The 17,161-nt window shown below is 37.4% G+C and overlaps 4 protein-coding genes across 7 annotated transcripts; 1 reads left to right on the forward strand and 3 right to left on the reverse strand.

Annotated features, from left to right (window-relative positions):
* Nucleotides 1–206: 206 nt before the first annotated feature.
* LOC103338017 (26S proteasome regulatory subunit Rpn7) lies at nt 207–2,824 on the reverse strand. Its single transcript, XM_008241195.2, has 8 exons — nt 2,508–2,824; nt 2,289–2,403; nt 1,781–1,871; nt 1,528–1,673; nt 1,209–1,428; nt 976–1,084; nt 661–829; nt 207–522 (listed from the first exon to the last, which is right to left on the reverse strand). The coding sequence occupies exons 1-8, from the start codon at nt 2,641–2,643 to the stop codon at nt 348–350; spliced, it is 1,161 nt and encodes a 386-aa protein (XP_008239417.1). The 5' UTR covers nt 2,644–2,824; the 3' UTR covers nt 207–347.
* Nucleotides 2,825–6,959: 4,135 nt separating this feature from the next.
* On the forward strand, nt 6,960–9,409 carry LOC103338016 (Cysteine proteinases superfamily protein). 4 transcript variants are annotated; one of them, XM_089041439.1, is made up of 8 exons: nt 6,960–7,193; nt 7,718–8,033; nt 8,123–8,290; nt 8,387–8,497; nt 8,613–8,694; nt 8,800–8,913; nt 9,004–9,071; nt 9,145–9,409. In XM_089041439.1, the coding sequence occupies exons 1-8, from the start codon at nt 7,106–7,108 to the stop codon at nt 9,173–9,175; spliced, it is 978 nt and encodes a 325-aa protein (XP_088897565.1). In that variant the 5' UTR covers nt 6,960–7,105; the 3' UTR covers nt 9,176–9,409. The 4 variants fall into 4 exon arrangements, with proteins under 4 accessions (XP_088897565.1, XP_088897566.1, XP_016650994.1 ...); XM_089041440.1 differs by having other exon boundaries at nt 6,964–7,193; nt 7,850–8,033; nt 8,387–8,518; XM_089041441.1 differs by having other exon boundaries at nt 6,969–7,193; nt 8,387–8,518.
* Nucleotides 9,410–9,568: 159 nt separating this feature from the next.
* Nucleotides 9,569–10,687, reverse strand: LOC103338015 (Ribosomal protein S21 family protein). Its single transcript, XM_008241193.3, has 2 exons — nt 10,218–10,687; nt 9,569–9,868 (listed from the first exon to the last, which is right to left on the reverse strand). Exons 1-2 carry the CDS (start codon nt 10,634–10,636, stop codon nt 9,763–9,765), a joined length of 525 nt encoding a protein of 174 aa, XP_008239415.1. The 5' UTR covers nt 10,637–10,687; the 3' UTR covers nt 9,569–9,762.
* A 331-nt stretch (nt 10,688–11,018) lies between these two features.
* Nucleotides 11,019–16,790, reverse strand: EMB2423 (telomere length regulation TEL2 family protein). Its single transcript, XM_008241191.2, has 13 exons — nt 16,501–16,790; nt 16,240–16,268; nt 16,042–16,144; nt 15,511–15,682; nt 15,210–15,395; nt 14,828–14,985; nt 14,411–14,687; nt 13,820–14,034; nt 13,482–13,580; nt 12,879–13,390; nt 11,803–12,569; nt 11,471–11,669; nt 11,019–11,284 (listed from the first exon to the last, which is right to left on the reverse strand). The coding sequence occupies exons 1-13, from the start codon at nt 16,664–16,666 to the stop codon at nt 11,123–11,125; spliced, it is 3,045 nt and encodes a 1,014-aa protein (XP_008239413.2). The 5' UTR covers nt 16,667–16,790; the 3' UTR covers nt 11,019–11,122.
* Between the last annotated feature and the right edge of the window lie 371 nt (nt 16,791–17,161).

Consider the following 17,161-nt stretch of genomic DNA (forward strand, 5'->3'; position numbering starts at 1 on the left):
ATTTGGGGTCGTATTGGATCAAGAAGCTACCTTATTTTGCAATCGACCTTGTCGGATTGCATTACTTGTCTCACCGATTAATGACACTATGCCAACAGTAAGAATTAAGAACAGTCTACGTTTTTGTAGCCATGACACTTTCGACTGCAAAATCCATACACTCAAACAATCACCATGAATTGCAGTTCGAAAAGAAAATTGGAACCTGAAGATAAGTACTTGAGTTTTTAATAAATTTGGAGAAAAAGAGAAACCAACTTAGTTCGTCAAATGAAAAGTGAAAAGGCACCAGCTGCTATGATCTTAAGTTTTTTGGGATCACTTTCAAAATGCAGGAAAGCCCTACCCTACAGATCAATAACACGAGACAGCTTCTGGATCCGGTTTAACAAGAAATCCCCTTGCTTGATTGTTGCTTGGTAGAGAGAATTCTTAGCATCAGGACGGTTAGTTTCTAGAACACCTGCAACTTTGTCAATCTTGCAATGAAGCTTCCCTGCCGCAATGAAACGAGACAGCTCCCTGTATATGCAGAATGGGTCAGAATTATGTAGAAGACATGTGAAATGCTTAACAACTGCCTCGGCACAAAGTCAAGGATCAGAACTAAAAGAATATAAAGTAAACCTCAAAGAAGGAAAATATAACACAGCCACTTACAAATCAATGAAATCAACCGTCACGCCAAATGCTTTCGCCATTGCTTCAATAGTAACACTCTTGTAGGATTCCAAGAACTGGGAATAAACCACAGTTCTGATCTCCCTCATGTAATATCGGAAGTGTGGATGCAAATAACGGTCCAACTTTATCTGCTCTGTCAGGCCAGCTGGAATACAAAATAGGAAAGACCAACCACAACTATGAAATCTATTTAATTTGGTTGAAATATTACTAGAACAAATAGAAGGTCATATAGCTCAGAAACATTCAAAAGTGAACCACATTATAAAATTAAATTAGTTATCCACTTACCAAATGCTGCGAAAAAAGATTTGTATTGGCAATCATATAGAGAGTTCAAAAATTCTGTAAGGTACGGGATTTTCCCAATCACTGTTAATATCTCAGGAGCATCCACCACCTGCAACATATTTGGTCAACAATTAAATTAAATTTCTCATAAGCCAGCAAATCACATAACAAAATGGAAGAAACATATAAAACATGAAAGTGAAATCACAAGACGCAGTAACACAACATTATACCTTTTGTTTCAAAGAAACTCTGTCCAACGATATAATGCTCGTAAGGACAGTATAAAATATGAAGATATCATATGGAAATATTTCATAAGTGGTGAAGGTAGAAATGGAATCCAAGAACAAATCAGCAGCCTTCTTAAAATTCCGAGTAGACATGCAGTACAAGCCTTCATAGACCTTCAGACGATTCTTCCTTTCCCAATCACCTCCCTCTTCAAATAAGCTGCCATCATGAAGCAATGGTTACAAACAAAGCTCAACTACCAAATTTAAACAATAGAACCAAATATGTAGCTGACAAATCCATGTCACCAGTACTTACTTCTTCGCTTTGTCAATGCTCTTAGAAATGAGGTCAAAATCCATGTAAAAGAAACCAAGTTGCAGTGTATAGAATACCAAGTCCATCTTTTGCCCAACTGCAACTGTTTTGCTTTCTGTTACCTTGAGTTGTTCCAATGCTTTCTCCTAGGTTCACAAGTGAAGAAGTCTGAATCAAATTGAGACATAACAGTAGAAAGGAAAAGTACAAAGCAGAAATGACTATTAGAACAAATAAGTTACAACTTATCTACCTTGTCACCAATACGAATGAAAAACAAGGACTTAGCCAGATGGGCTTCTCGAACCTCACTTTCGCCCAAGTTCTCTTCAGCATCAGCAATCCTAAAAAATCCAACCAGATAAGTCACGTCACTTGAAAGTAAAGGAAATTATTTGATCACAATGACTACAACAACGTTACTTATAACAATGACTTTCACACTAGACAACTCAAGCACATTTTGTCATTCTACTTAATTCACTGTAAAACCCCCAATTTTCTACAAGGAACTCAACAGAGAACTCATGCTCTATTAGCATCCAATCTCACAAAACTATACCACCTGTGTAAAACTAATTCGACAAGTTGTCTACCTAATAGTGAAATCTCGTATTTACAAAGACACAAGGCGGAGGGGGTGTAAGACTGAAGATTCTAAAGCACACATTTCAAACCCTAGCTTCTTTCCTCATAATTTTCAGTTAACTAAACAGAACCTGGATCAAAATCAGGAAAAATAAAACTAAATACGAACTCACTTTTCGTCGAGCTTCTTGAGCTCGTCCTGGATCTTCGCAAGCATCGAGTCCAAAACGCTCTGGTCCAACGGCAGCACAGATTCAGAGACTAGAGTTTCGTACAACGGTGCCATATCTACAAAAACACAAAACAGAACCCAATAACTGTTACGTAAAACCTAAATTGATACAACGAAAATGTAAAATTAGGTGGAAATTAGTGAAAATCTGCTATTTTACCGTCGGCTTTGACGGAAGCGAAAACCTCCTCTCTGAGTTGGACCTTCTCGATGTCTTGGACATCAGGGTGGGAGAGAAGGAAGAGCTTGTGAGCCAGTACGAGGTGCGGTTGCTGAGGTCCTTCTTGGCCTTCCATGGCGGATCGGCAACTGGTAGTCTGAGTTGGGCTTTTCTTTGTGCTTTTCTTGAAGGAGGAGGAAAGTGAACGACTGTGTGCCTGCGTTGCGTTGTGTGTGCGTATTTGTTCTCTTCGTGGTAACCGGTAATTTTTATTTTTATTTTTTTATTTTTTTTATTTTTTTTATTTTGAGTGTGTGCTGTCAAGTGTATAACTGGTATCAGACCAAAAATAATAATTCAAGTGTAACTGGTAACTTTTGGCCAAAAAAAAGAGAGTAATTGATAAGTTCATGCGAGGAAAAAAAAAATTTGACCCAAAAAAAAGAAGAAGATATAATTTGATTATTAGCATGTGTGTCAAATTTAGTCTAACCCACTTTTGACAAACTCATTATCATGATCCAACTGACTTAACTCACGTCTACACGTTCAAAGTCTAATTTTAAAAGCTAATCAAAATCAAATTGCAATTATGGTTCGACAGTTGGTTTGACATATTTGAAAACTACTTAAACCAAATCGCCAACAATGTGAAAAAGGTTTGGACTTGCAGTCACGAAGTCTCATATTCGAACCCCATGGCATCATTTGTGTGTATGATAAATCTCTCTCCCCTCTAATTGAGACTATCGCTTATACTAAAAAAAATGCATATGAGTATGCCTGAAACAATCATTAATTGATTAACTTCGTCCGATTTGCCCCTAAATTAACCAAACTAAATCGATCATTAACTTATTTAAATTTTAATGTGCCAATCTCAACAGCTTGTTTACGATCTAAAGAGGGATAATGTTGACTTGTGATCAAAAGATATTGAAAGATAGAGAGTTTCAAACTTGAAACCTCATATTTTAAGTAAATATGATTATTCAACCAAAAAAAAGTAAATAATGTCAATGAATAGTATATTATAATTTCAACTAACCTTTTAAATTGGTCATGATCACTTGGTTCGGTTACAAAAAATTATTGATCATGATCATTCTATTAAGCACATTGCATAATGCAATGGACAACCAATCTAGTATCGAATTTCATTCAATGATAAGAATAGACAAGTAAATTTAATGAGCTTCAACTAAAACACTTGGATTAGATCACAAAAGAAAAAAAAAACACAAAAGAGGAATGCAACTACCCTCTCTCCTTATTTTTCTCATTCAGTTTGTTCTACGAAAAGTGTACACTACTTACACATAAATCTATTTAAATGAGCCCTTAGAGCAACTCCAGTGAGGTCACAGAGCCTCAGGCTGGGGGAAAAAAAAGAGAAAAGCCGTTTCTAGCGAGGAGCCCAAGCCGGGCCGGGAGTGGGTCCCACGAGTTGGGTTGGCGAAGGCCAATTCAGCCCGAGGTCGAGCCCACATGTTGGTGACGTCATGCGCGACATCATCTCGTGGTTTAAATATTTTTTAGCCTTGCACATGCTCTAATGGGTAGAAGCCACGTGTCAAGCCCCCAGTGCTCGACCGCTTCTTCAATCCAATCCAACTCTGTCATTTTTTGGCAATAAAATTATGAAAAATATCGAAATTTTTAAAAAAATTCTATTTTTTTTTTCTATAAATACATATCAATACCCTTCACTTTCAACACCAATCCTCATACATTTTATTATACTTTCTACTATTATTCACTCTTTACTCAACATTTTCCTCTCTTTCACCTTGTATTTTTGTTTCTTATTTTTATGGCTTCTTCTATCGAAATTGGACGAGGAGTGGAGCATCATGGAATATGTTTCCTTGTGTGAGGCTTGACTCAAAGTTTGTCATTGTCCCGTGTCAGGCAATGAGATGAAATTTTTTCATATGTGGAAAAAAATTCATGCCGAATTTTGTGAAAAAATTATGGGGTCGACTTGTACGAAAATGACATTGTCTAGTAGGTGGAAAATTCTCAATAAAGAGTTGGGAAAATGGAGAGATGCATTCCTTCGCGAAAAGCGATGGACAACTATTGAAGTGGGGAAAATCATACTAATGAGGTAAGTATTTTGTAATTTTCGTTTTATTAAGTTCAATATCCTAATATATATATATATTGTTAATATTTATTGCATTTTAAATATTTTGTTAATATTTATTGCATTTTAAATATTTTGTTAATATTTCTTGCATTTTCAATATTTTGTTAATATTTCTTGCATTTTCAATATGTTGTTAATATTTCTAGCATTTTCAATATGTTGTTAATATTTCTTGCATTTCCAATTGTTTCTTAATATTTTTGCACTTCCAATTTATTTGTAAGGTTAATTGCATTTCCATTTATTTTTTTTGTTACTTGCATATCCAATATATTTTAAATATTTCTTGCATTTCCATTCTTTTGTTAAATAAATGATTCAAGCATAGATGTGGTTCAGGTGCAACTGGAGTGGCAAAAAAAGTTTCAATCATCATGAATGTTGGGAGGTGGTGAAATATTGCAAACGCTTCATAATTATTCTCACAGGTCCCGCCGTTGTGTTAAACGAGACGCCACTCCGTGATTCAACAACATCGGATTCACCTTTCGATTCCCCCTATGAGTGAAGACTCACCCATCGAAAAGGAGTCGAGGCCCATTGGCCGAAAGGCTGCGAAGACAAAGAAAGTGGGTAATTCAAGCAATAATAATTCAAATTTTTTTGAGGAAATTGCAAGGTAGAATCCATAAGTTTTTTGTAGAAGCAGTTGGAGGTCCTTGGAAGTAGGTCTACGCAGTAGTCCTTAGTGTACTGAGTTTCAACTGCATCACAAAATTTACCAAAGCCTCCAACGTAGTAGACTTCCCAATCCGGCAATCTCATCAACCTGATCAACAGATGCTCCATATGCCAATATTCAGTATAATATACTTTAAGAAGGTCTAAAACCCCAGAAGCATCACACTTTTGAACAAAGTATGCATCATAATTGCAAATATCATGCATAACTTTATTGAACAAATGAGGTTGCATTCTAAATCGCCTTCGAAAATCAACATTAGAGTACAAAGAAGTTGGGATAAAATAATCTTCCAAAAGATTCTTACCTCGAGAATGCCTATGTCTGTCCACATTCCCGTCGGCCGACTTGTGAATCACAGCGGCGACCTTGGTTCTCTTCATCTTGCAAAGCCACTGCTATGACAACTTGTTCATCGACTTCTCTATGCAACTCATTGATTTCATCTGCTCTACGGTTTCTCTCATTTGTTTCTCGCTCTTGCCTCTTCAAACATCTCCTAAAATCTTCCATTGAGAATGAATGTAGTATGAATTCTAAACTCTAAGAAATGAAAATATAGAAAGATGTTGTGTGAGAGGTATGAGCTGAGCTTCTCGTTTTATAGAAAATTTTGGCAAGATAGAGATGCCACGTGGCTTAATTTGATTTGATGAAAATCTTATCTGAAATTTGAAATTCATCCGAAATTTGAACCCAAATTTATTTTTTTGAATTTTGAAATTCATCAGAAATTGGAATCAAAAAATTTATCTGAAATTTGAATTTTGAAATTCATCCGAAATTTGAACCCAAAAATCTTATCCGGAAATTTTATATGATTATGAATAGTCTTGACACGTAGGAACCCGAAAATCTTATCCAAAAATATTATCCAAATTAATTATTGAGGTAAAAAAATTTGTGAAAAAAACAAAAAAATGAATAGTAATTGCATTTAGCCATGTCAACGGGTGGAAACACAAAATACTATTTGCAAAGACAACTACTATTCACGTGAATAGTGGCTACCCTAGCTCCTCTATTGCCATGATTAAGAGCAACTCCAACAGAAGCCCAACCAAAGGTGGGGGAGAAAAACCTAGTTCCAATGAGGAGCCCAAGCTCGGGTTGGGAGTCGACCCACGAGTCGAGTTAGCCCTCGGCCGATTCGAGGGTGATGTCATTCTTGACGTTAGCCCACTCATTTGATTTTTTTTTGCCACATGGCATCGTCTAGGCTCTTGATCGGATTTTTCCTCCAATCCAACGACAGTCAATTTTTTGCAATAAAATACTAAAAAAATTCAGAAATTTTTTTAAAAATACCTAAAAATTAATGAATTTTTTCTATAAATACCAGCAATTGTTTTTTAAAAATTTATCTGAAATTTGAAATTGAAAATTTTATCCGATTATGAGATATGAATAGTATTGACACATAGAACCCGAAAATATTATCCAAATTAATTATTGAGGTAAAAAAATTTATGAAAAAAACAAAAAAATCAATAGTAATTACCCTTTGCCATGATAATGGGTGAAAACGCAAAATACTATTTGCAATAGGCTTCAAAAAAATGAAAGTTGTTCTTAACGTGCTAAAAACCTCTCTATTCTCTTTAATATAAGTACAACAGATCAACGGTCCATATTCCCGCAATCAGTACTACACCCAATCTCTCTAACACTCCGAATTCCAACCCTCCTCCCTCCACACTCCACAAGAAGAAGAAGAAGAAGGGGAAAGAGAGCTCTTTCCAAGCTCTGTGCTTGTTGTCTCAAATGTCAAAGAGAAAGCCAAACAAAAACAAAGGACCCGCTATCATCGACCTCGACCTCGACTCTTCCGACCTCGACTCTCCAATTTCAGGTAAGTGTTTCACCACAAAGCCCGTCTTTGTCTTAACCCTTGTGGCTGTTGCCAATTTTATCTCCTTCACTATTTCTTTTGCTTTCCTGCTATTTCCTATTCAACATGCTAATGATCATTGTTTAAAGTTTCAATCTTTTGCTTTTCTTCTTTGGAATTTTCAAGAATGAGGTGAAGTTTTTGTTTTTGATTAAAGAGGCAAATGGTAAATATGGGGGAGAGAGAGAGAGAGAGAGAGGGAGAGTGGAGATCACAGAGCTGAGAAATAGATAAGGGAAAATGGATGAAAATTAGATTAAGAATTAAATCTTTTTTAAGATGTTAAGATAACAATATCCCACATTGACATTTTGGGCTAGTATATAAGCTCCTCCTTGCAAGCTTGGTCTTTTGATGGATTTTAGATTAAAGATTGAATCTTTTTCTTTTTGGTTGAAGTTTTGTTGTATGCTTCGTTTTTCTGCTACTTATTGCGTTCAATATTGGTGAACGCTTGATGGGTTATGGTGTTTGTACTCCAACAGAGCTTTTCAGATATGAGGTGTCAAAACATCGCTCATGTTGGAGGCACGTCTTCGCCTATTTGATAGTTCAAAAAAAGAAATTAGCTCTAAAAGATATTGAACTGATAAAGAAGCGATACCCGTGCCTTTTAGAATTCCCTTGCCACTTCCATCGTGGTGAGAGATTGAAGAGGAAAGGGAAAAGAGAAGAGATGAAAGAACTTGGACCACCCAAGGATGCCAAGCATGCAGTCTCAAGAAAAAAAGAAAAACTAGACTCTCAAGCATTTGAGTGTAAAGAAAAGCTAGGCTCTGAAGCATTTGATCGTTACTTTCAGTAAGTCCTAGTTTTGAGCAAGGCGCTGTGAAAAAGTAGCCGTAATTTTACAGTCATATTGGATTTTGAAATTTGTTTGGAATGTGTAGGAACTTATGGAAGAATTTATCAGAGGATAAGAGGACTTCTTTCACATACCTTGACTGTATGTGGTTTAGCTTGTACTTGCAACCATCCTCTAGAGACAAGGTGCTGACCTGGATTAAGAAGAAGCATATTTTCTCAAAGAAATATGTCATTGTTCCTATCGTTTGCTGGTAGCTTTCTACCATTACCTTGAACTAAAATCTTTCCATTTTCTCACTCAGTGCTCAGAGTTCTAACATTTTCTTTTCCAAATGTTGCCTTTTCAGGAGTCACTGGAACCTATTAATCTTTTGCCATTTTGGCGAGAGTGAGCAATCAGAAACCCATAAACCATGCATGTTGTTGCTTGATTCTCTTGAAAACGCAGATCCAAGGCGGTATGAACCAGATATAAGAAAGTATGATTTTCTGTAGCAAATTATGTATCCTGTTTGTTTTTTTGGGGCCACAGTCCTAATTGGCTGTTTGACATTTGTTTATCATTGTTTTCAGATTTGTACTAGACATTTATAAAGCAGAGGGCAGGTCTGAGACCAAAGATTTTATCTATCGAATTCCTTTCTTGGTTCCTAAGGTGACCTAAACAGTCTCATTTGTGACTCTCTATGTTCTTAACATTCTCTTTGTGACTTTCTACTTTCATATTAGAAAAAATTTACATGAAAAGGGAAATTTTCAGGTGCCACAACAGAGAAATGATGTAGAATGCGGTAACTTTGTTCTCTACTACATCAATTTGTTCATTGAGGGTGCTCCTGAGAATTTCAGCATTGAGGGCGGCTACCCATACTTTGTAAGTTTTTCATCTTATCATATGTTTATTCTAAGATGCAGCTTTCATATATTATATGTTACAAGCTCTACCTTTCTGTGGGAATTGCAGATGAAAAAAAATTGGTTTACCCCTGAAGGCTTGGAGTGTTTCTGCCAGCAACTATATTCCTCTTCAGAGTAATGTGCATAAACTTAACAGTGAAAGGAAAGTCCATAGGTTTTTGTTGACTTTATGTAAATGTTCTTGTAGATTGGATCAGCCGATCATAGTGCCCAAGTGAATGAGATATATCAAGGTAATGTAAGTGTAATGTTGGTTTCCTAGGATGATTAAGTGCCACAGTCGAAGCGTATATTGAGAAACCTTTTGGTTAGTGAGAAAGAAAAGCCTCAAAATGATCGATGCTGGCTCCTTTTTGACTGGCCTGTATTTTGTTTAGAGATTTGATGTAGCTAATTGCGACTGCAACTTAGAGCTGTCAGTAAAATGTTACTTTACTCTTGATTTCCCTCAACTTGTTGCTAATTACAATTTAGCCTTGATAATCGAACAAGAAGATGTTTTTTTTCTTTCCTTTTTAGGATATGCAAAAGAAGTTACTTTAAGTATTATTGTGCACAGATTTGAACCCATCTACAGGGCATGGTAGATTGTGATGATTCTCGTCAAGAGGTTGAGGTAAAAGCAATCTCTTATAAAAGCCACATTCTGAATTTTGATCTCATTGTCTATCCTCCTATGCTCAAGTTGGGTATCTATGATTCATATCGCCAAAGAAGAGTTTGAACATAAATCAAACCCTCTAAATATGTTGAGGGTGCAGGCATTTGATCTCCAATAACAATGGATGTCAAAGGTCCTTGCATATCAATGATATGGAAGTTCTACATCGTAGTCCCAGTTATCGTCTTCATTGTCATCGTTTATCCTCGCTTCCGGTTTGTCCTGCCTTGGATCTTTTGACTGTGGATACCTGAAAATGAGTAAAGCATATAGAAGTGAGATGATCATTGTCAAGAGATCCCCATGAATCAGGTTTTCTCAAAACACAAAGTAAGCAAAAATTTCACAATACAGGAGACAGAGAGAAAAGAAGCAAAACTCAATGACACCCTCAATCTCCAAAAAGGCTTAACATATGGAGAGAGGCCGCCAAGATAAGTTGTTCCAAGCAAAAAACAAGGGCAAATGAAAAGAAATCTTTACACAACATCCCAGCTATCCTAAAATCTCACTTATTTCCTATCGGCAACCAAACAGGCCCAAAAGCAGTAGTTACCAAATAGAAAAAGAAGAAAAGAAGAGAGGCAAAAAGTGAAAACCTTTTGCGGTTCTTTCTGGCAGCCTGTCTAGTCTTTCTCTGCTTCTTCTCCCGTTTGTTCTCGAAGAACCTCCTGGTCTTGCACTCTTGCAACACACCAGCCCTCAGAACCTCCTTTCTGAACCTCCCAACAAGCTTTTCCTCGGAATCGTTGTCTTGCACTACGATCTGAACGTTGTACGCTGATTTGAAGAAGAGGGTGTTTGAGTATGCGAGTGAGGGCCACAATATACTGGCTAAAGATGAGGAAGAAGGAGTTGATGATGGGGTCCAGGTGGCCACCAGTGGGGCCCTCCAAGATGGGGTTTTGGGAAGAGAGACACATGGTGGCAGAGGAAGGTTTGATGATGATGGTGATGGCTGTGGTGGTGATGATTTTGAGGGAAGGATGGAAGAGAGGAGCTTGGAGACAGCGGCCATGGCGATGGTGAGGGTGGCGTGGCGGGGGGCTCAGTCTAAAGGGTTGATTGAATCTAATTTCGTCCGATTATGTCTTGATGAGTCAGCTAAGTTTGTGGGCCACATTTGACGTGGCAGCAACTGGTGGGTTCTTTTTAAAAATAAAATATAAAATAAAAAAAAGTTTAGAATTTGATAAAAGTGGTAAATTCAATAATTTATTTAGTCATTTAAAAGTAATTTTGTAGCCATTAGCTCAATTGGTGATAGTGGATGGAAAGTTGAGATTTCTTTCATTGTGACAAAACCGAAGTAATTTTGTAGGTTCCATAGAATGACTATATACTCAATCCCAAGTTACATGGATTGAAAAATAATCATCAAACAATGTAGGAAACCAGCATTTACAAAATAGCGATATCAATTAGTGGCATGAACTGTACAAAACTGGTTACAAAAAGGCTGACTTAATTTAAAATTTTCTTTTCGGTGAACAAAATCAATACATTATTGGTATTTCACACTGGATTGTGGGATTATAATTGTCCCTTTGGACAGACTGGAAGGAAGCCCGACATTCTTCGAAATGGATGTAGCTTCTGGTGAATCTAGTGCTCGAGAAGCTTGGAGGGCCATCTCAGCATGGAGTTGTAGGCATGCCATAGCCATCTACGACACAAAGGATATATGTCAACAACCGGTCATGGTGGCACAGGTTAATCAACGTTGCAGCAATTAAAAACAATCAAACAAAGAAGAAAGTGATATGGCATTGAATGGAGAAAGGTTTCAGAGGGGCGGGGCAGGGTGGGGAGTACAGGCGTCCCTAATGGAGCTTTAGGATTAGTTGTTTACCGTATAGCACTCTCTATCGTTGTCTGATTCAGCTACCTGAAGCGCCCACGTGCGCACCCATTCCAGCCCGTTCGAAATTTCGACGTTTCCTTCAACTAAGGAGGTTGCTACATAAGAGGGATGAAGAGATAGCAATACGCATGAAGCTGCAAAAAGAACAGCTTTTCTAACACAAGCTTCCTTGTGAAGACATACCTCCCTGCATGAAGGTTAAAATGACAGGGTTTAGTGAAATAAATACAGTTTAATGTATATATGCAATGGGGAAGCTGCTATTAGAATATCATAACCTAATCATCATTTCATTCTCACAGAGATTTTGCAGTCAGTACCTGGATCTTAGCATATCTAGAAGAGGGGCAGCCAGTGCAGAGGCTTCTGGATGCATGGCTGCACATTTCATACAAACACCAAGCATATAGATGAGTTTTCCCAGGACAATAAAATCTCTATCAAGCAAGTCAACACCCTGCCTTTTCTTATCAAAGCCCTGCATGGCAGGGAGCATAAATGCTGCTGCATACACCGGAAACTTATTATGGGACCATTCTAATTGGGCTTCTTGTTTATTTGCTGATCTTAGGCTCCATTGCCGCGTTTTGCCTCTCTTAATCTGACCAGGTTTTGAAGGAAGTTCCCTCTCATAACGATTCGTCCAATTCAGTAAAGATCTTGATTCTGAAATCTCTTTCCAGGGACCAGATCCAGGGGGCCCTATGTCGCTTGGCAAGAACCAAGCTTGGGTCTCTGACGTGGTTGCTATGAGGGCCCTAGCCTGTTTAGGCTTTATAATTTTAGTATGAGCAAGCTCCTGAGCAGCCTCAGTCATGACATCAAGTATCATTATGCGCTGACTGACATCCACATTAGGTGAATATAGTAGTTTGTTTAAAGTCTCAAGAGATTCCAAAGGACATGTGACAAGCAAAGCAACCAATGCTCTCTGTCTCTTGTCTTCAGCTGAATCTTCCTCACCTTCTACAGCCAAGTCAGAGCAACGAACCTGAACTAGAGTTCTGACAAGATCACTTGCTACATGCTTAAGCTCATCAGGCGACGCTCTGACAAGCTTTTCAGCAACAGCAAGAGCATTCTCCACCTGCAATATTAAAATAAATGTAACGATCCAGAAGAGAATTTGGTACACCAAATTTTCAAAGCTGACTGCCAGGGAATCACTGCACTCTGGCAATCCAACCATTGTTTCATACCCACTCCCTAATTATTTAGTTGTATATTTACACGAGCCAAGGACAATATTCATCCAGCTTGTCTAATGTTTTCACCTATAGATCTTATAAGCTGCACCAAAAGGTCGATCTCATCTACAGCACAAACTTAGTTTACTAGTGATTATTGTAACAAAAACATTTGACAAGAATTAAACTAATGTACTTAGTTTACTTACCCCATCAGCATCATCAGATTTCCGAAGTGCCCCAACCACATCAACCAACTGTGAAAATTTTCTTTTCAAATCTGTGTCATCATCTGCCAAATCATATGGCTGTAAAGATGAGTCACTCGAGACATCGGAATTCTCACTAGCATCATCGTTGTCATCTTCATCAGAGGCCGATTCGTAATTTAGTGTAACTGGATCAATGATCTCGTCTGGATCAACCAACTTAGATTCAGTTATTTTTTTATTTTTACTCCTCCCATTGCTTGCTATCTCATCATTGCCTTTGTGGGTGAAGCCCTTTTCTAGAACTGAGGTAGTAGATGTTTCAGTTTTGTCAATACCCTGTTCAGGAGTCCCTTTCTCAGGGGTAGACAACCCAAATTCCCAGTCGATAGTATCCCCAGTGTAGCTATCGTCAAGGTATAGAGGATTTTTTGGGTCAATCACCTTGGAGAAAGCTAAAGCAACACTGCTGGCCATTTTCCGAATCAAATTATTAGGGCTTTCCAGCCTACCTGCCAGCAAAGAAGACAAGATATAACCGGAAGATACTGACCACCAACATTGCAAGACACTATACTGATACAGATGGGGAAAAGAATTTACAGCTCACTCCTTTGAGAATTGAGTGCATCACATCCTTAGTCTCATCTAGTTCCTCTTTAGACATCTTCTCCAGGGAAAGGCCTACAGCTGCAGATACATCTGATATTACAAGATTAAGGAGCAACAAAATCCAAAAAGCAGCATAATGAAACAATGAAATTTTCTTTAATGCAACAGGATTTATTATAGAATAGCTACTTGTGATATATCAGGTATTTCATATTAATCTTTAGGCTTTTAGAGTCTACAAGGTCTCCCGTTGTAAAGGTCAGTCAAGAAGAATCATTAGGATCCATCACAGACTACTACCAGATGCTAGACAAACAAATGAAGGATACAAATTTGCTGCTCAGTTGGGGCTGATTGCACAAACTCCTTATTAGACCATACTGCTACCAGATGCTGCAATGTGTCTAAGAAATTTAGGGAATTATGACCTTTAGCAAGTGAATTACTTTCAGGTGGGCATTCAAGAACAGCAAACTGAAGGATCCATTGCAGGCAACGAACAGGAAATACTTTCCAGAGTAAGAATTTGTCAGCAAACATTGCCCTAATAAAGAGGAAAGCTGAAAATTAAACACTTAATATAACAGGAAATCAATGATACTTTTAAAAGATCAACCCTGGAGCGACAAAAAAAATGTATTTTCCATAAACAATCAGTGTAATATGTCAGAATTGGGAAAACTCTTTATATGCAACACATTGTTTGCATGCCATGGGTAATGTAAAACAATTAATATCTGTCAAAAACAACGATGAAACTGGTGGCACATCTAATTATCTCTGGGCCAGATTTCAGTATATCCAAACAATTTGCCACACCACAACATTCTGCAAAAACAACTTTGATTTCAAGTGCAAAGTTGAATCTTAGAAGTTAAAATGTGTCCACTTAATTTGAGAGAGAGAGAGTATTCACTGACCTCACTGATATCTGGTATTTAGAAACCCGATGAAATAATAGCCAAAGAATCCAGTAGGCTTCAACATCACTCAAACGTTCAGTTGCAAGCTGATGTAAAAGCTGCTCAGATATTCTTTCCACAGCATAAGAATCTTTCATAGCTTGTATCATATTCAACCAAAATTGGGAACCGGGGTATGATTCAAAAACATCCGAGACAAGTGGATCTATATTTAATGATAATAAGCTCCGTACATGACTAAGAACCCGTGGAATTATTTCGCTTAAAAGCACATCTGTGAAAAAGGAAAAACACTTCGGTTACATATCCATTCAAAATTTTGTTTTTTTTGGGGGGGGGGGAGAATATAAGTGAAATCCTGTTCTTTTTGTATAAACACTTTTTAATTGCTGTGCTTAAAATTATAACAGTTACCTACAGATCCACGCCGACATACACGAGAAAATATCTCCCCAACAAATAGTAAGGTCCCATTCATGTCACTTTTAAGGCACGCTCCTTCTTCTAATAGATTCATATTCCTTTCTTCTGCTAGAGAAAGAAGTTGGATGGTAACTTGCTTGAAGAAAAAACTTTAGTACTTCAGTGAAGAAAAACAATAAAATGGCAGTGACAGAAAAGAAAACAATTTAACTGCAAATGAGTAGGCATATTATATTTCTAATGCCATTCTGATGTCAGATTACCAGAATGCTCACATAGAACATTAAGTTATGTCCCTCATCATAGCATACACTTTTCCAAAGCCTAAACAAGTATATGACTCAATTATCCAGCACAAGACATAAAAGGATACTGTGATGAAAGCGAAGTTGGGGCTCTCAATTGTGCTTTGTCAGGTATAGATGCAACGATCTGGGCTACTCTAGATACAGCTGGCTTAAGATTTTCATTTATATAATCTTCAGAATGGGAAGAACTGCTGAATTCTCTAGCCATCTGGAGCACCCCGTTATTTTCAAGCAAGCAAAGTATGAGTAACCTGTTGTAATGGTAAAAAAAGTTCAACAGATTGACTATAGTCAGCATCGATATTTCAAATTGGACCTCTTATTGTTATAAATAACCACTGGACAGAAACGGTCCTCAACCCATACCTTTCAGTATTAGAGTGTACAGCCTTAACATCAAGATCGTCACTTCCACTCTGATGTAGACAAGGGACCAAGGTCTGAACAACCTCAGTGGCAAGTCCATTAACAAAGAAAACATCATAGACATGTTGACGTGCTGAAAAGGGGAAGCAAGCTAGCCAGTCGGAAGCAATATCTGCATGCAACAACAAAACATAAAATATATAAAGACATGTACAACAAGCCGTCAATAGACAAAAACATTTGCAACCAAAACCACTGAAAGAGATGCCAAATTTTCCTCAAGCTAATCTTCAGGAAAATCAGCCATCAATTATAATCTTTAGGTTTCACAAACCCCCATCTGAATCAACACCCTTCTCTACAGGCCTAGAGTTAGTAGTTTGTCTGGCTTACATGGTTTTTTTTTTCCCCAACTAATAAAGTAATCGAATTTCACAAGTGAAAGAATAAAGCTGGAGATACATGATTTTCAACAACAACAAAAGTGGAGAAAGCAGCATAAACAGTAGAGAATAGAGCTAATAAAAGTACCAATTAACAGAACCCGAGCAAATGTCGAGAATGCAGCTCCTCCATAGAATACTTGCCACCACTCGCTCCTCTCATCAGCCGAAGGAGCCTTGGCACCAAGTACCTGCACAAAACACAATCATAAAGGCATAAAATTTCCAGAAAACTGGCTGCGATAAATAAATTTCGAGAAATTTCGTGAAAATAAACGAGACACACCAGCTCTCTGCATCGCTCATCAATAGCACCTGAAATTCCACATTTCACATCAGTCAGTTTGCAATAAATCAATCTTTTAACCAAAACAAAACGACACAAGATGTCAAATTTGTTCAATGTTTTGGTTTCAGATTCTGTTTCCCACACTCTCTCGTCCAATTTTTCTCGGAAACCAAACAACCGGTTCACATGCTCAAAAATTCGAGAATGAAAGACAGTGGACGAAGGTGAAATGGAGAAGTGAAAGTTTGGGAAAGTGACCTGAGAGAAGAGAGGCGTCGAGAGGGAAGAGAAGAATAGCGAGGGAGTGAAGCGCGCAAATCACTTGGTTTACGTGCTTGGCCTTCTTTACGACTGAGATTACTTCTCTGACCTTGTCAAGCACTTTAGCTTCTACTTCGCTTCGTTCCTTGGGACCGTTCTCCATGCTTGTTGCTCTGCAACAATCTACTTCTCGCACCAGAATTTTGTTTTCAGGCGGCAGAAAATTTAGGAGATGCGGGAAGAACACCGATTAAGACTTCCAACGCTGCGTTTTATTTTCTAATTTCTAAATGTAAAAAATTTAAATTACATTAAGCTATAAAAACATATTGGCAGTTTGTCGGTTTTGGAGGAAAGTTTAGATCTATTGCACACATTGTGCTTATGTGTACTAGCTAGCTTAATGTAATTTGATGGGGAAATAGAATGCAAAACGTAATTTTTGTTCTTGTAGTTTGTCGGTTTTATCATTTAGTTTTCATAGTTTCAATTTTGTTAATTTTATTCTTTGTTTTAAATCTTGAATGACTTCAAGCATATCTTACAAATTATGTCATAATTCATTCAATTTCTTATAAATTCGGTTAAATCCTATGCTCAAAACGTAATGAAATTTGAAGAAATTTAATATAATTTATAACGTATTCTTGAATTGTTG

The sequence above is a fragment of the Prunus mume genome, linkage group LG7, assembly GCF_029339155.1.
Source record: "Prunus mume cultivar Tortuosa linkage group LG7, ASM2933915v1, whole genome shotgun sequence".
NCBI classification, from domain to species: Eukaryota; Viridiplantae; Streptophyta; class Magnoliopsida; order Rosales; family Rosaceae; genus Prunus; species Prunus mume.

What these genes read in the sequence shown, in the direction of transcription:
- LOC103338016 (XM_089041441.1), top strand. Translation starts at nt 7,106, where the DNA reads ATGTCAAAGAGAAAGCCAAACAAAAACAAAGGACCCGCTATCATCGAC. An exon ending in ATTGTTCCTATCGTTTGCTG is followed by an intron (nt 8,291 to 8,386) that starts GTAGCTTTCTAC and finishes TTGCCTTTTCAG; the next exon opens with GAGTCACTGGAACCTATTAA. An exon ending in AGGGCGGCTACCCATACTTT is followed by an intron (nt 8,914 to 9,003) that starts GTAAGTTTTTCA and finishes TGGGAATTGCAG; the next exon opens with ATGAAAAAAAATTGGTTTAC.
- LOC103338017 (XM_008241195.2), bottom strand. Translation starts at nt 2,643, where the DNA reads ATGGAAGGCCAAGAAGGACCTCAGCAACCGCACCTCGTACTGGCTCAC. An exon ending in CTCAAGAAGCTCGACGAAAA is followed by an intron (nt 1,872 to 2,288) that starts GTGAGTTCGTAT and finishes TGGATTTTTTAG; the next exon opens with GATTGCTGATGCTGAAGAGA. An exon ending in TCATTCGTATTGGTGACAAG is followed by an intron (nt 1,674 to 1,780) that starts GTAGATAAGTTG and finishes TTGTGAACCTAG; the next exon opens with GAGAAAGCATTGGAACAACT.
- LOC103338015 (XM_008241193.3), bottom strand. Translation starts at nt 10,636, where the DNA reads ATGGCCGCTGTCTCCAAGCTCCTCTCTTCCATCCTTCCCTCAAAATCA. An exon ending in GCCAGAAAGAACCGCAAAAG is followed by an intron (nt 9,869 to 10,217) that starts GTTTTCACTTTT and finishes ACTCATTTTCAG; the next exon opens with GTATCCACAGTCAAAAGATC.
- EMB2423 (XM_008241191.2), bottom strand. Translation starts at nt 16,666, where the DNA reads ATGGAGAACGGTCCCAAGGAACGAAGCGAAGTAGAAGCTAAAGTGCTT. An exon ending in CGACGCCTCTCTTCTCTCAG is followed by an intron (nt 16,269 to 16,500) that starts GTCACTTTCCCA and finishes GTGGAATTTCAG; the next exon opens with GTGCTATTGATGAGCGATGC. An exon ending in GTACACTCTAATACTGAAAG is followed by an intron (nt 15,396 to 15,510) that starts GTATGGGTTGAG and finishes CCATTACAACAG; the next exon opens with GTTACTCATACTTTGCTTGC.